Source organism: Sylvia atricapilla, chromosome 8, assembly GCF_009819655.1.
Source record: "Sylvia atricapilla isolate bSylAtr1 chromosome 8, bSylAtr1.pri, whole genome shotgun sequence".
Classification (NCBI taxonomy): Eukaryota; Metazoa; Chordata; class Aves; order Passeriformes; family Sylviidae; genus Sylvia; species Sylvia atricapilla.
In genome coordinates, this window is record NC_089147.1 from 9,492,990 (window position 1) to 9,507,957 (window position 14,968).

The 14,968-nt window shown below is 41.4% G+C and overlaps 1 protein-coding gene across 2 annotated transcripts in view; it reads left to right on the plus strand.

The window, feature by feature from the left end:
- Positions 1-3,620: 3,620 nt before the first annotated feature.
- Positions 3,621-14,968, plus strand: part of GPAM (glycerol-3-phosphate acyltransferase, mitochondrial) — a 28,589-nt gene continuing 17,241 nt past the window's right edge. Inside the window, exons 1-6 of one of the 2 annotated variants that reach the window (XM_066323585.1) lie at positions 3,621-3,750; positions 5,181-5,311; positions 7,254-7,376; positions 10,315-10,388; positions 13,242-13,355; positions 14,579-14,728. In XM_066323585.1, coding sequence (XP_066179682.1) covers positions 5,210-5,311; positions 7,254-7,376; positions 10,315-10,388; positions 13,242-13,355; positions 14,579-14,728 — 563 coding nt within the window. In that variant the 5' untranslated portion in view covers positions 3,621-3,750; positions 5,181-5,209. The remainder of the gene's footprint in view (positions 3,751-5,180; positions 5,312-7,253; positions 7,377-10,314; positions 10,389-13,241; positions 13,356-14,578; positions 14,729-14,968) is intronic. The other variant, XM_066323586.1, reaches the window with a different exon arrangement.

Genomic DNA, 14,968 nt, shown 5'->3' on the forward strand with positions numbered 1-14,968 from the left:
AGGACTAATCATTATTTTAGAAAAAAAGAGTCCTGCCAGCTCTTTCTCCTCTGCAGGCTGCTATGCACGAATGTGGTCAGCAGCTTGTTCACACAAAGGCAGGGTTCTGCTCATTTGCCATCATATGCAAATCACCTCCCCGGACTCATTGGCACGGCAAACACTTCAGTTTAAGGACTTTAAAAAGATGGATTGCAAAATTCAGGCATGCTCCTGCTCCTACTGAGATCAGTGGCAAGCCTCCCATTGGCTTCAATGGAAGCAGGATAGAATCTCCCTTCTCTGGAAGTGAAACTCAGCAGTATTTGGGCTTTTTGGAGCACATGCAGCTCTGAAAGTCTGTCCCTTCAGGGCATTCCAAAATTTTTCCCATTTGCTTGATTCCATGGCAACACAACATCACCATCAAGCTTTCAATACTGAAATGAGATTTTACTACTAAGCCTGAGGATTTATACAAGTGTAAAAAGATCTTGCTAAGCTGCAATTCCCATTAGACTAATTCAGGATCCTTTTCAAATGAGTGATGAAATTACCTCTGGATTTATTTTACAATAAGCCAAGAATGTTTTAAGGCTAGAAAAATGGGAAAACTGCTCTTCGCTCATACAAGAAACATTCTTTCATTATTACACAGAACCACTATGTTTAAGTAAAACACTGTATCTATTTACTATCTCTTTCAAAACAATACCTAACAGTATTATAACAGTTATAAAGTTACAGTTTTAAAACAATAGCCTAAGCAGTTTCTCATAAATGATACTAAAATCCGACCCTATAGAGACTGCACAAGATTATGATAAAGCCACTGAGGCTTTTCTTCTGATTTTTGTGTTAGTTATATCACAAAAATAACTCTTTTGCAACCAGAAAAAAATATACCAGTATAACAGTGTACAATAAAAAAAAATATCTCCATGTTATGTTTTAAGTGTACTATAGTTCATCTTTTATGGATGGAAGGAAGCAAAGCAGTCAAGTTGGCTTTACACTCAGGGGCTGAGAGTTTGCTCTGAGTTACACCATAGCACACTGAAAACAATTGCCCTCTTTGATCCCCTGTTTTTCTAAGTGGAAATGGAAAAAAAAAAAATCAGTGTGATTCCACACCTAGAGAAGGTTAAATTGTGTGTAAGCAGTATTGTGGGTCTTTTATATGGTACCTCCTAAGAAGTTCCCAAATAACAACACAAATGCAGTGAAACAATTAAATTATTTGACATTATTAAGAATTTTAATGCCCTTATGTTTCCTGCATTTTCTTAGACTCGATATATAAGCGTTCATTGCCATTTCTGTTATATTCAGCTTTCATGTTAATCCAGCTCTTGAATCATCTCCTCCAATGTGATTTCTAAGATGATTCAAGCTCTGACTCCCCTCACTGCACATAGACTCATGCTAGAAGCAATGATCAGGATGTGGGCTGCAGCACTTTATTGAGACTTTGCTTCTGTGATCAACTCCTTATACAAAGGGAGGTACAAAAACACGGGGTGTAACACTGGATTTCACTTTTCTGAGCGGAGTTCAGAGCTTCCCCTATCGATGCTTCCAACACCCCTGGGTCAAACACCACACAGCCCGGAGTGTGGGATGTGGCCCTGCTGCTGGTCACCAGATCAAAGAAGGCGTTTCCTTCTCTGACCTCCGCTAAGGCAATGAGATGCTCACTGAGCAAGCAAAGCCGAGGGGAGGGTGTAGTGACAGGGAGCACTGATGTGACAGTAGCACTGTGATTGTCGGTGAAACATTTACGGCCTCTTGGCTCGGTTCTGTTCAGCGAAGCAGCTACAAATCTGCTCTTAGCTGCAGCGGAGGCAGCTGAAAGCAGAATCTGCCCCCTTTTTCCCAACTGACCTTCAACAAATCACTCTAAGAAAAAGTTGAGGTCAAGTCAGAAGCTTTGTTATAAAGCTGGACAGCTAAGGGCTTGTATTTTAGAAGTGGTCAGACATTCAGTTCCTTTGCAAGACCAGAGCTAGAAAGTGGGTGTTTGGCACTACTTCACCAGCTCTCCTTCAGCATAACTCACAAATTTGAAGTTCCTGCCCCAGATTATGAGAAAACTGGATGAAAAATTTAGTATGTGAATATGGTCTAAGAAATACAATTACAGACTGTCCTTTCTTTATATAAAATGTGATGTTTTAGAAAACTATTTGATATGCACAAATACTGAACTGCTTTTGCACAGAAATACAAACCTTATATGAGTTGTACATTTCACTAGCTCATATCTTACTGTATTTTTAAATTTGAAAATTAGGTGTCTTTTATTCCAACATGCACATTGCAACAAAATGTTTTTCCTTGACCCATAAACTGCAAAATGCTCTTTGTAAACTATCAGCTCTAATACTCCCGTGGTATTCCCTGGAGGCACTCAGTTGTGGGAACTAGGGCAGTTCCCCTATGCATGCAGCAGTTATATTTCTGTCTATCACATCTCATGCATTTTCTTTTATGTGTGAAAGGCAGCTGTAATTCTTACTTTACAATTCTCATTTGTAATAATTTCAAAACAACGTCTAGAAGGAAGAGCTTAAGGGGAAAACTAACACTTCGTGCTACTTAAATCTCTAAGCAGAGTATTTGCATAAATATAAACGGTATCTTTTGTTTTGTTCCTTTATTCCTGTATTGCACTGCTGTGATTTGGACATTCAAAGAAAAAAATGTAGGCATGAGCTTTCCTGCTGGGCTGTAACTCAAACCACAGAGAAACCGTCTTTAAATAGCCCAAGAATGCCAAAGCCAAAAAATATTCTCGCCCTTGTTTGGTTACATGCAGCAATCTCAATCAACATTTACTTTTGCGCTCAGTAAAAGGCAAACTGGCACTGCAGCAAGGCCGGGAAGATAGATCGATACCTGTCCCGAAATTTCCGCAATTGTTCTCAGCGGCAACTCTGAGTCGCCGCAGACCCATTTACACGCAATTTCAAATCACTTTTTCTGCGTTTTCGTGTTTAGCGGCTCAGATTTGAGAGCCGAACGGCCGTGAGTCGCTCTGGGCCGGGGAGGGGGGCGGCGGCAGCGGCAGTGGAACCAGGCGGCGGCCGGGCCGTGAGGGCAGCGCCGGGCGCTCAGGAAGTCGCGTCAGGCGCGGCGCCGCCGCGGGCCCGGCGGGAGGGCTGTGGCGGCTGCGGAGCGGCGGTGAGCGCGGCCCGGGCCCGGCGGCCGTGCGGCGCGGCGCCGTTCGGAGCCCGGCGGAGCGCAGCGCCCCGGGGCGGGCGGGGCCGGGGGCGGCGCGGGCCGGGCCGAGCGGGCGGTGCTGCCCCCGGCGGCGGGGCGGGGCAGCGCAGCGGCCGCCGCGTGGCGGGAGGGGCGGCCGGCGTGAGCGGCGGCGGCGGTGCGGGGAGCTCGGGCCGCCTGAGGGGCAGCGCGGGCCGGGCGGCGGGCGCGGGGCCAGGTGGGTCAGGGGAGCCTCGGCCGTCACACCGCGGGGCTCCGGGGGCCGGCGGCTGCCCGCGGCCGGCGCCCGCCCCTCGCGGCGGCCGGGGAGGCGCGGGGCGGCCCCTTGGCATCGGCGGTGCCCGGGGCGCTGCGCACCCCCCACCGCGCTCAGCGCCGCGGTTTTATTTATAGCAGGTCTGGTGATCGGCGGGGCAGGACCCGGAGCGCTGCCCAGGGAGCCCTGGTGAGCCCGGAGCGCTGCTGGAGCCGGGGATGGCGGTGGCCGGCAGGTGAACAGCGCAGCGCCGCAGCGGGGGAGCGGGCGCTCGGGGGCGGCTTGGCTCACAGGTACGTATGCGGCTGCTGCTGCTTGCTCAGACGGGCTTGTAATTGCGTATTTTTTTAAAGTTCATCTTTTGTATATACCGGTGCAGCCAAGGTCACCTTGAGCACGAGGGGAACGCGTTTCAGTTCCAGCGTTTGAGGTTTCTAGGCATTTTTTTTTTTTATTTATTGGGAGGGTTAGATAGTCATTTGCCTGAGGACTAATTTAAATGAAAGGCGGATTGAATGTAGGTGCCAGCGAAGATAAAGGGATGATTTAGGTACTTAGGCTGTGCAAGGATATGCATGGTCTGCATGGCTATTAGTGGCTCGGGCTCCGGTTTGTAGTGGAATGGGAGCTCTCTGCCCGCAGCTATTACGGGGTGGGTTCGTGGCAACTTGGGGACGGCACTAAAAAAGGCAAAAACGTTGGACTAAAGTTTTAGGTCTTGCTGTTGTAGATGTTGGCTTAGCGTGCTGGGTGGGAACAGTCTCATTCCCGATGGCCCACAGCTTGGCCATGATAGAAGTTTCCTTGCAGTGACAGATGGAAGAGGAGGAATTGCCTCTTTACAGTTTCTTTTGGTGAAAATGCTGGGATTCCTGTTTCAGTGGCTTTCAATAACAAAGCAATTTAATTTGTAGTCTTTTGCAAATACACTGTACAACACTAAATTGTTTTAGGATGTTTGCCCTCTCTTTTTTCTTTGGCCAAGGGAGAATTATTTACTGTGCTCATTATACGAGCTACAAAACTTCCATTTCAAAGTAATAATTCAAGTTTGGATTTCTTTGCTCTTCTTTTATCCCACAAGACCAAAATGTCACCTATCCAGCAGTTCGTTCACATTTAGAGGTGTGCTTTTTTATAGAGCACTCCTTCTTCCCAAGGAATTTGCAAACTGGTTGGACTACAGCTAGACCAGACACATAAAATATACTGTGAGATAGGATTAGATGGGAACATTAGTGACAGTTTTTGTAGATCATAGGTGTCCTTGAGAAGGAAATTATGAAAGAGCAAAGTCACAGAGTGCAAGAGAATAGTAAACTTATGGTAGTGCCAGACGTGTGTATCCTTACAGCTGCAGGGTTTAAACCATGCAGTAAAGAACAGTGGAAAATTACAAAGGGACTGTAGTGACCTGTTACGGGAAGAAGAGCAGGGAGAGAAAAGCATGCAGTAAGCTGATTGGTGGGCTGTGTTTTTGGAAGTATAATGTGCTGCTTTTAGCATATTAAAATCATGCTGATTTTTAGCTGCAAGGAAGTGTCTTTGGAGCTGAACTTTTACTGAAGGGTGAAAAAATACCAGTGTGCTAATTTATTGCCAGGTGCCTATTACTGAAATCAGATGTGTGTTTCTGTGCATGCATATAAATATTGCGTGCATGTAAATAAATGAATATACAGATAAAACAAATATATATAATGCATATGTTGTTATTTTGCAGTTTGTGATCTTCAGTTCAATTCCTGTGTCATGGATGAAACTGCTTTATCCCTTGGAACAATAGATGTTTCCTATTTGTCCACCTCAGCAGATTGCAGCATCAGTAGATGTAAGCATTCCAGTGAAGAGTGGGTAAGTAAAAACTGGGAATATTACTGCCTGTATTTATCTTATTATTTCTTCAAGTTGAAGGTGAACTTTTTATTGTTATGAAGAAGGAAGATAAGGAATTACATCTCACATGCATGATACAGTTTGGTTTTAATTTAACTTGCAATAAATATAAGGAGGAAGCAGCAGTTCAATTCTGTGCTGAAGACCAATGTTGCTAGAAAAGGATAGTCCTGTCAAACTCCATTGACAGTCTTACAGTCTTCTGGTGTGATGTTGCTAATCATTTTATATAGCAGTAAAAGTACAGAATCCCATTCTGGAGTAGCCAATCTAAGTCAAATAGGAAGCTTATTGCTCTGCTGGGTGATGTAGTATGAAGTGTGCAGGTGAAAAGGAGCTTGATGCTGAAGTTGCACAGTCATATAGGCAATTGAAGGTAAAGCTTTCCATGCAGTCCAGGAGGCAGAAAAAAAAAGATGGATATAAATAAGGAGCCTATTTGAAGTCTGTGTCCTCCATTGAGTGAGTCTTGGGATTTGGAGGGGACAAAGGATCAGTGAGCAGAGTGGTCTGGGTGGAGCCAAAAGAGCCACATGGGGACTGGAGTGGTGGTAGCTGGTATAGCAGCATAGGTCAGGAGGAATTAGACATGGATCTGGAGAGGAGGGGTTTGAACTTGCTACAGAAGAATTTGGAACATGGTCAGAGTTGAGGGAAAGGGCAGATGTCTTGGCAGCTGGGATTTCTATCTAGCTAGATGGAGGTTCCATGGAGCTGCAGTAACCAGGAGGTCTGTGAGAAAGTGGAATAAGGGCAGGCAAGTCAGAGGAGACAGAAAGGATATTTTGTAAGAAAATGCTGGAGTGGTACGTCAGGACTTGGAGGCAAGCAGAAGGAAGAAGACATTATTACAGAGCTGGTTTGTTTTGGAGTTAGCATTAAAGGAGGTGATAAAAGAGGGATTGTGGCAGGCTTAGTATCTTGATACTTGTTTATTTCAGGTGGAAGAGTTAGCCTTGGAATATTTGCCAGCTCATGCTGCTTGCCAAATGTGATACATGCACAATTTAGTTTTTAAGCATCTTCAGCATTGCTTTTGACTTCCTGGGAGTTTCTCACTGGACTGAGTATGCAGTGATCTGTATTTGTGTATTCCAGTCTTGGTTCTACCCTGTTGCTCTGCCACTTAAGACTTCTATTTTAAACAACATTTTTGGTTTGGTTTATTTCTGTAACTTCTCTTTTAATACTGGAAGTAACTTTCAGTAAAATACGTGGTTTAAAAATGGCAACCCATTCTCATTCTCAGGTAAGCAATAATTCAGTAGACTTTAATGGAAACAATCAAGGTCTTTGAAAATACACTTAACTACAATTTTTACATTATGTCTTAACGTAGAGAGTGAGTTCTGTGAATGCAGTCACTCTGGATTTTTTTTTAGTTATGTAATCTTCAGATAGACAGTGTAACTTTGGAGAAGGCACAGGAGTTCCTTTTTCCTATCACTCTGCATGAAACTGCTGAAAGTGCCTGCAGAGTCCATGGAGTTAATATTTTGGATACATTGAATCTTGCAATTTTACAGGGTGATATTCAGTTGAACCCTAGAATACATTGCTCATATTGCAAGCACCCTTACATTGTGGAGAATGTATTGTGATGTTAAATTCCTTCCGTTTTCTCAGCTGGTAGTTTCTTTGGTGTTTCTTAATTACAGTTATCATTCCTTTCAAAATTTTATGTGTCAGCCCATGCAGCAGTGCTTAGATACGTAAGTACAACACCGAGATTTTGCTTTTATTTTTTTAAACTTTAGGAAAACATCGGAAAAAAATTGTGCTTTACATAACCGAGGGATAATTTTTTTGTGCATGTCTGGCAACTCCTCTTCCTCAAAGCTTTCCCATACACAGCAGAACACGTTTGTGCCTGTTTACACAGTGGTCTTTTGTTCTGCAGGGGGAGTGTAACTCTCGTCCCACTCTGTTCCGATCGGCCACTTTAAGATGGAAGGAGGCTCTGCTGAGCAGGAAAAGGCCGTTTGTGGGGCGATGCTGCTATGTATGCACTCCCCAGAGCCGGGTAAGGCGATTATGGGATGGATTATGTTTGACAATAATGCATAGTTGCAGCGTAATGAAGTTGCAATAGTTTCCTTGCTTTCAGAATTAAGGTCGCAGTGTTTTTACTTCAGAAAGTTCTGTGGTTTTTCCCTGTTGTTTGTGGTTACATTTAATTTGTCGTGGAATTAAAGGATGGCACACACCTATTTTGATGCTTAGTCTCCCGCCTCTCATCAGTGTAGACTTACTCCATGCACAGAACTTTCCAGCTCCTCAAAATTATTACTAAGAAATGGGATAGCAAAATTATCTGGTGTGTTAGATAATTAATGGGAATTTGGAGCATATCAAAGTGTGAAAGTTTGTTTTTAGGACACTTTCATTCTCTAACCACAGGATAAATACAGTTTGGAAGCTGAGCAATATGCTTCCTTTGCAACTTGCTCAGTCCTGTGCTTGGGAGAACAAGTTAATTTTCTACACCTGGCTGATTCCTTGCCTCTCTGCCCAGCCTGGATACAAGGACTGCCAGCCCTGATAGTGGGGATATTTGTCTGCTGGGAACAGTGTCAAGGTGGTGGCTCTAGAGAGGTTGTGCAAGCTGATTTCAAATGTGAACTTTATTGAACTGCATTGGGCAGGCTTTCTGTAAGCTCAAGATGCAAAATGGCACAATAGAGTTTGCAACCAGTTTATCATGTAATTTGGCTATGTGTACACCCTGGGCTTTAGATTGCAGTCAGTTACACCTTCATTGGCTGGGCTAGAGGGAAAATTTGCTTCTCTGACCAAAGAGAAGTTGTTATTTCACTTTGTTCCTCTGCCAGAACAGAAAATTGCAGCAGTGACATAAGAATGTGGTATAGAAATCCAGATGTACTGTGAAGGCTGTGTATGATCTGGGGAACAAGACAAACAATTAGATAAACTGAGACTATTTCAAACGGACAAGTCAGGTGTTTTGACTTAGGAAAAGGTGTGTGTGACTCCTCAGCTTAGGGCTTTCTTTATACATTTAGTAATTAGCCTGTTAGTAATTAGGCTATCCCTCTCAAACTGGGAATTATGCTTTAAAAATAAAAATTTTGTTCTGTATTTTGTCTGTTTAATAAGGGACTAATTAACTATCCTGAGATCCCACTTAAGAAAGGGGCATGACCTATTAAGCTCTTCTGTAAGGAGAAAAATACCATACTTGCACAGACAGTAACAAAGATAATCCTCTCAGGAGATTCCAAATAGTTTTGTTGGAGCTGCCTTTTTCATTATTTTTCTTAAGGAAAAGGAATGAGTGAGGCAAATTTCCTGTGTGCTGACCAAATTAACAACTTGCCAGTGGTGAGAGTGGGAAGTCTTGCTTCTCCCTCTTGTTTTCCTTCCTGCTCTCCTGAGGGCTTATCAAGTTCACTAACCATGCAGAAAACTACCTGCTTTATTAGTTTAGTTTTTTGTCTTGTCTGCATGAAGTTGGCACATTAAAGGGTGTAATGAATGCTAGAGGTGCTGTTAAGTTAAGAGGTGAGGTGTAGAGATCAGCAGGAAAGGCCAGGATGTGGGAGCTGGACTTCTTCTTTGTGCCAGCAGAGAGATCCTGTATTGGCTCAGTTGGTCTCACAGAACCACATGTTCTGCCTGACACAGGATTGGAGAAGAGTTAAATAAGGAAAGCTAAAGTATGACAATACCACTTGAGGATGAGTTTTGTAGTGAGGTTTAACCTGACACTTAGAGCATTGGCATAGACTGGTATAGACTGGCATTCAGTGCTATTGAACTTTGTTGCTGATTGTTTGGGAGACCAAGAACAAGTCCTTTTGCTTCTCTTTGCCAGAACATGTCATCAGCTTATAAGAGCCACAAAAAATCACCAGTGTGTAGTCAAATAAATTAGTTTAACATTAAAGTTTCCTCTTAAGATATTAGCGCAACAATTGGTTGATTGTACAGCACAGTTGTGCTTTAGCAGGGAGCAGAAAACTCTCTACTCTCACTGTAGCACATAATTTCTACCTCATTTGCAAATAACATAGGACAGTCATATATTTTAATTTTGTGGCAAATGGTGTGTCCTAAACAAAATACAAACAAATGACTCTTACCTGACCCCCATTGTAGAATTGTTTCTGAGGCTGTTCTGCAGCTCTGCTGTTGCTGATGACCATCTTTCTACTTTGCTGTTCTTTTTTTTTTTGTCTTCTTTGACATGTACAGTTCCAGTAATTTTAGCTGTAGTTCACTTCTGGCAAGGTACCAGTTTTATAATTATGTATCATTTGGTAGAAGGAAATAATCTTTTTGGTCAAGGTATTCACTTGCACTGTGGAAGAGTAGAATTTATGTTTCCCGATCAGGAATATTTGTTGTGAAAGTGCTCCTAAACTCATCTCAGTTAATACCTTGGCATGTGGAGTCTATAATAAGGCTGTGCAAGGCTGGACTGAGTTTGTTGCTCAGGCAGAGCAGGAATGTGGAGATTTGCCACCTAACCATGGATGGATATCCTGACCCTTGGGCTGTTGTTACATGATGCTTGATCTGCTGGCAAACTGGGTGCTACAGGCTGAGCGTCAAATTCTCCTCGTTACACTAATGCTCACTAAGTGTGGCTTAATAAAGTTCTGTCTCAAAGATGAGTTCTCTGTTATGACAAGTCCTGGTTTATATTACATCAGAATCTGTTGAAATGTGGCTTGAAGAGTGTAACCAGTACAACCACCCAGTAAAGCCTAGAGAATGCTTTGAAAGCACTGGACTTGGAAATAGTGATTAGAATTCCATTTTCATTTTAGAAGTTTGTGTGCTGTATAGGCAGGTTCAATACTTCTCTGGTTTTGGCTTTGCTTAGAGTACAAATGAAAAACATTGCATTATCCTATATGTTATGATGAATGTAACAGACAAAACTATTTTTATGTAATGGAATAGTCCATCAATCTGTTTTTTTCTTGGTTTTACAGGATAACTTCTTCAATTCTAGTATTCCTTCTTTGGGTCTACGTAATGTCATATACATCAATGAAACACATACGAGGTAATGTAACAAGTGTTTCTTTTACTTTTCAAATTCAAAGTGTTCTGATTTTATGACAGTGAAATCTCTATTATTGTTTCGACTGAGTCGATATATGGTGTCCTAAAATGCAGAAATTTGGTGCTGACTTCAGTAACGTGCTTGTTAAATCTGTGTGTATTTGGGAATGGATAAAGTCCTTTGGGTTTATAGGTAAGGAATGCAGGGTCAAACCTGTTTCACACATACCCAGAATTTCTTCACAAAAAAAATTCTTTCTCCTTTTGTGCATATGGCAGCATCTGTAGCATAATATTGAGGGGACCCAATTTATTCCCTTATGCAGAATGACTTCAGGCTGCACTTGAATTCACTGAGCAGATCTGGCTCACAATTTAGATGTTCACTATTACTACTTATAGCAATTAAGCTTGAATATGTCTTATGAATCTGTCTCTTCTCTGCCTCAGCAGCAGAGTGCAACTTCTGGAAAGTGTGGTATACATGAAAAAAATCTTATAAAAGAAGATGTGAGTTTGCGCTGTTGGAATCATATCTTGTGTTCTGGGATGAAGACACTGGAATTGCACAAAAATATTCTGTGCTTTGAAAAGTTAATAATGCTTGCTAAGTTTTTTTTTTTCAGTAATCATTAGCATAAGCATGTCCTGCAGTGTTTGTTGAAGAGTCAGAGCAAACAAAGAGAGGCCAGCAGCCTGAAAGAAATGAGCCAAAGTGTCTGAGTGAAAGAAAGGCAGCATTGTGTGTGCTTGAGAGGGAGAAAGCTAATGTTAGAGGCTGTTCTTTATTATATTTGAATTAATTGTGGGGTTTTAAGAGTTGAGCTGTAGTTTGGAATACAGAAAAGTAACGGAAATACCATTTAACTTTTTTAAAATTAGTTTCAAAAATCTGATGCTTGAATGGTTTTGAATGGTCATAGTTACTTGAAATGGAAATATAAGAGGAAAAAAATATGAGTTAATGGATTATTCTGAAATAAACGCATCTAGCTCAGAATAGTGAGAAGTACAGTGTCATTATAGTGTGAAAATGGACAATTTTGATGAAGTTCTGAGGTCTCATGAGGCAAAAGACAGTCACAATTTCCTGGCCTCGGAAAGCAAGAGGTGTTCTCTCAAACTGCCAGCTTCCTGTAACTGTATTGACAGCCTTTATCTGAGGTACAACTGCCAGTTTTTAGTGTCTCTTGACTGGTCCATTCTCTGTCATTTGTCTTCTATCATTGCTACATGACCAGAAAACAGATTTTTCTAATTAAACTACATTATGTCTAAGCTGTAAAATGAATGTAGAAGCCTTTCATACCTTGCAGATCCCTGCAAATAGCTGTGTGCTGTTCTGCTATGTTCACAGTTACCAAAAAATACTGTCAGAAAGAAGCATCTTTACTTTCTAGAAAAGTCAGTAATGCTCTCAGACTCCAAAGAGAAGGGGATAAAGGAAAGAAACAATTAAAACAGAGTTACCAGTCTTCTCTGACAGCACAAATAGTTGTTCTGAATATTTGTGTAATTATTCTGTGTCACTCTGTGCCCATGGCTCGTGCGTGTGCACCCATCTTAATTACAGTGCACTCAAGGGCTTTGGCCTTTTGCAGTGTAAAAATTCTGTCTCATCTTTCCTCACTGTTTCTAACCCATGTATAAATGTACTGAAATGTGGTAGGGAGGTTTAACAGCCAAGATCAGTAACTCGAGTGATGACAACGGGTGAGGCGTTGGCGGGGCTCCAGCATGGAAACCAGCATGACCTTTGTCACCTACGGTTCCGTTTGGGATACTCACTGGAGCAGCAGCCAGGCAGTACACCAGCAGGCCTCAGGACAGGGATTTGCATAAAACATATTGCTCTGGCCTTAGGAATTGCCAGAATTTAATTTTTCATCCAGACGTTAATTCTGCCCCATCACATCAGCTCTGCTGTTTGGGGATCCCAGGTGTTCGGTTTGTGTAAGGGATGGTTTGTTCACTGCTGGCCTGGTAAATGAGCGAGGTGAGGAGAGGAATAGTGAGGAATATCCACTGTGGGAGAAGGATGGGGTGTAAGCCATTCCTTGTCACATGCATCTTCTCTGGTGTTTGATATTCCAAATAACGTTTTCTCGGATGATTTCTGCTTGTATGATTGAGTAGAGGACAGGGTTAATTTAAAAAGAAGAGATTGCCTTTATAAGTTACCTTAAACACTTGAATTTGTAGTGAGACTTACTGATTATTTTGTGGATATACTCTTGCTAAAACTTGGCTAGGAGAAGGTGTGGAGAAGACACATAGGACTGGGTGGTTGAAAACACTATAAAGGAAGAAAAGCTAACTAAAAAAGTGAGTTTAGTTTTGATGGCTAATGCAAACATATTTTCTAAAGTGTTTGTGAGAGTTTACTCTGCGCTTACGTGAGCAGCTTTCCCGAGAGGACTTGGTGCTCCTTGAAGTTGACAAACCTTTTATCTGGGCATTTACTTTCCTCAGTGGAAAGGGGCACCAAATTGGAAATCGACACTATCACTTCTTTTGGCCTCACTGAACTGGCGAGTTTGTTCCAGGGGAGAGATAAAATGTATATCTTGGTTTGTTCACTACGTTCCTGTGGTTCTGTGGATGTTTTAAGGCCAGTGTCACCCTGAATTGAGGAGATGCAGACCCCCGATGTTTTGTTCTATGCATCAGTTGTTTCATCCATAACATGAAGATACTGGCAATTTACTAGAAGATACAGAAGCTTTTAGGCAGCCATTTGTAAAATCTTACTTACTTTTGCTATTTAATTGTATTTTTAATTGTTTATAATGCTATTTTTTTGGCAGCAAAATGTTTTGAGGATCACACTGAAATACCCTTCATGTTTTTGTAGGTACAGAGGGTGGCTTGCGAGACGCTTTTGTTATGTCCTTTTTGTGCAAGAGAGGGATGTTCATAAGGGTATGTTTGCCAAGAATCTGACAGAAAATGTGCTGAATAGCAGCAGGTAAGATGACACAAAATTAACTATTTTTTAGATTATCAGTACATTAAAATATGCCTTAATTTAGAAACTGCAAGTTTTGAAGATCAGACTGTTTAAATAGTGGAAAATGCATTATCTTTAGCACAGCCTTTCTGGAATGTAACTTGCAATTTCTGTTGGAATAGTAAAAGAGGGAGTTTAAGGATTACAAGTCTCTAAATGAATGGTGTGTAGTGGGGTAACAGCAGACAATATGCAGAAAAATAAATTGCTACATGAGAGCTCTTCAAACTTCTGTTTAATTCATGTAAATTATTACCATTGAAGTCATTCTGCAGTCATGAGAAATTGTCAGTGTTTCAAAAATAATAGGAAAGCAGCATTTTGGAGTACCCTGAGTGTACACCTGGAGAGTGCAGCAAAAATAGAAAAAGACTATAGAATGAAGTACCCAGCCTTAACTTTGTGGAGATTGTTTTCTGTTTCATATTTCTCATTTTAAATGGCATCTTGAGCCCCTGATCAGTTGTTCATGTATCAGTTTTCCTTGGACACAAAGAAATTCAACCACATGATTGCTTCTTGAGGCTGCTTTTGTCAGAGGGCACACACTGCCTACATTAACATTCCTAATTCTCCTGAATTTTTAAAGCTTGAGTCCCATCTGAAGATGATAGTGTTGCTTTTGAAATGTAAAGCTGACTGCATTGTGCTACAGTCATGGTGTGTTAAAGCCACTTACTGTCTCTTGGGTATGTTTTAAAGGGGGAAATAGCCCTTAAAAATTTTGTTAGACTTGGTAAAACTGAGAATTCAAGAGCAACAATAATCTAGAAATACAAAATAGCAACTGCATAAATCTATCTAATGAATTAAGTGAAATTACTGCGGCAGGACAAAGAAAACATTAAAAAAAAAAAAGAGAGATTGTACCTGTTCCCCCTGAATTTTCAACTGTATTAACCATTTCAGAAAACTGGCAGTCACTTAGTGTGTGAAATGTGTACATGCTGTTTCATGTAGTCACCTTTGAGCCCATTCAGTCACCACCTGCCTCTTAAATTAGAGCTTATAAAACTGAAGTAAATTGAATGCATTTGGAGCACACAAAAGTTCAGTGTGGATGCTTTTTATGTTTGCAAGTTACTCCTGTAATAATACATAGCTCATTCCAAGCTCTTATTTCTTTGTCTTGGACTCTTCTGTTGTGGAGCTGTCTCATAAACTTTACTTTTTAATGTTAGAGTCCAGAAGGCTATTATAGATGAAGCTTCTGAACCAAGTACTCCAGGTAGTTTTGTTCAGACGGATCCTAAAGCTATCAACAAAGTGAAGAAAAAAGCGAGGAAAATTCTCCAGGAAATGGTAGCAAATGTGTCACCTGCTTTAATCAGGTAAGAGAAATGTCTCATTGATATTGTCAGTGAGTGGAAGGATGGACAAGTCCTTTCTGCATAATACCAGCAGAGCTTGTAACACACGATGCAGAAATAATAGTTATTCTAAAAATACATTTTTCATAAAAATCCCCTTTTTAATATTGGCTAATAAAATAGTAGTTATTCTTCATTTGCAGATGCAGCAGAAATCCTCTGCTTTTCCAAGGAATATATCTTATCATAAGAGTCAATACA